The sequence below is a fragment of the Terrapene carolina genome, unplaced genomic scaffold (genome assembly GCF_002925995.2).
Source record: "Terrapene carolina triunguis isolate 2854851 unplaced genomic scaffold, T_m_triunguis-2.0 Scaffold34163, whole genome shotgun sequence".
NCBI classification, from domain to species: Eukaryota; Metazoa; Chordata; order Testudines; family Emydidae; genus Terrapene; species Terrapene triunguis.
Genome location: NW_020698514.1, coordinates 1 through 1,467, shown reverse-complemented (window position 1 = coordinate 1,467; position 1,467 = coordinate 1). Strand labels below are relative to the sequence as shown.

General features: G+C 65.6%; 1 protein-coding gene across 1 annotated transcript in view; it reads right to left on the bottom strand.

Annotated features, from left to right (window-relative positions):
- The window catches only part of HAS1 (hyaluronan synthase 1), a 2,805-nt gene extending 1,351 nt beyond the window's left edge, over window positions 1–1,454 (bottom strand). Inside the window, exons 1-2 of the mRNA XM_024203954.2 lie at window positions 753–1,454; window positions 159–384 (exon numbers count right to left, since the gene is read on the bottom strand). Of these exons, the coding sequence (XP_024059722.2) occupies window positions 159–384; window positions 753–1,454 (928 nt within the window). The remainder of the gene's footprint in view (window positions 1–158; window positions 385–752) is intronic.
- Between the last annotated feature and the right edge of the window lie 13 nt (window positions 1,455–1,467).

The following is a 1,467-nucleotide window of genomic DNA, read 5'->3' as shown; positions in this document are numbered from 1 at the left end:
TGACACCCAGCCCCCCTACTCTAACCTCTAGACCCCACTCCCCTCCCAGAGCTGGGGAGAGAACCCAGGAGTCTTGACACCCAGGCCCCCTGCTCTAATCACTGGACCCCACTCCCTTCCCAGAGCGTGGGAGAACCCAGGCATCCTGGCAGGCTCACCCAGGGGCCCGCTGATGCAGGAGACGCAGTCGAAGTAGGACTGGCAGGCGCGCTCCACGTTGAAGGCCATCCAGTAGCGCAGGCTGCTCATGAAGCTGATGAAGGAGTCAGAGATGTTCAGGATCCGCACGTCACCCCCCACGGCTCCGTAGTGCTTGTTGGCCTCCAACACCTTCACCAGCTCCACCGTGGCCCTGGGGTCCAGCTTGGTGTCTGAGTCGCACACCTGGGGGCAGCCAAGAAGGGGTGTTACCTGCTGAGTCCCCCAGGGGGAGCTGTGCTGAACCTCATGCCCCGTGCATCGCTAGGGGGCGCTGTGCTGCAGGGGGCAGGGTGGGGGCTCTCCCCTGGCAGTCAGGACTGGCCCTGATGCCCCAAGGGAGTGGGGGGCTGCAGGGAGCGGGGGGGGGGGGCTCTCCCCTGGCAGGCAGGGCTGGCCCCGATGCCCCAAGGCGGCGCTAGGGGGCGCTGTGCTGCAGGGGGTGGGGACGGGCCTCTCCCCTGGCAGGCAGGGGTGGCCCTCATGCCCAGAAGAGCAGTGGGGGGCGCTGTGCTGGGGGAGTGGGGGGAGGGTAGCCAGCTCATTGCTCCTACCTGGATATAGTCCACCGAGTTGCCCAGCGCCCTGAAGGCCGTGTACATCACCTCCCGCTTCCCGCCCCATCGCTGCATGATGCAGACACATCGCCTGGAGCGGATCAACTCCTCCACCACCAGCTGGCCTGGGTCCAACATCTCCACCTCGGTGTAGGGGCCAGGCTCCTCCCCTCCCGCCCCCTGGGAGCCGCTGCTCCCCTCCTCGCCCTCCAGCGGGGGCTGCTGGTGGTAGTTGTTCTCCCAGACGTAGGTGCCCATGTCCTCGCCGGCGAAGACCTCCCGGAACATGTCCATCATGTAGCGGTCGTCGGGGCTGTTGCCGTCGATCACCATGAGGATCTGCAGTTTCTCGCGGGGGTACAGGGTGGCCCGCACCGACTCCAGGCACTGCCGGAGGTAGGACGGGTCTTCTTGGTAGGCCGAGATGGTCAACGCCACCGTCTTGGTGTAGCTACAGGTCAACGACTCCCTCCTCATCCGCCGGTGCTCCAGGAAGGCGAAGAAGCTCTGGACGGCCAGGTGGGCGGTGAGGAAGGCTCCGTAGAGGCCGAAGGCCATGATCTGATACTGGTCGGCCACCAGCTGGATCCCAGCGACGTAGGCCCATGTCAGGACCCCCAAGATGAGCAGGGCAAAGACGATGGTGAGGATGCGGCGCCCGGCGGAGAGGAGGTATTTAGGCACTTTTCTGGGGTCCATCTCTGCAAGGGAC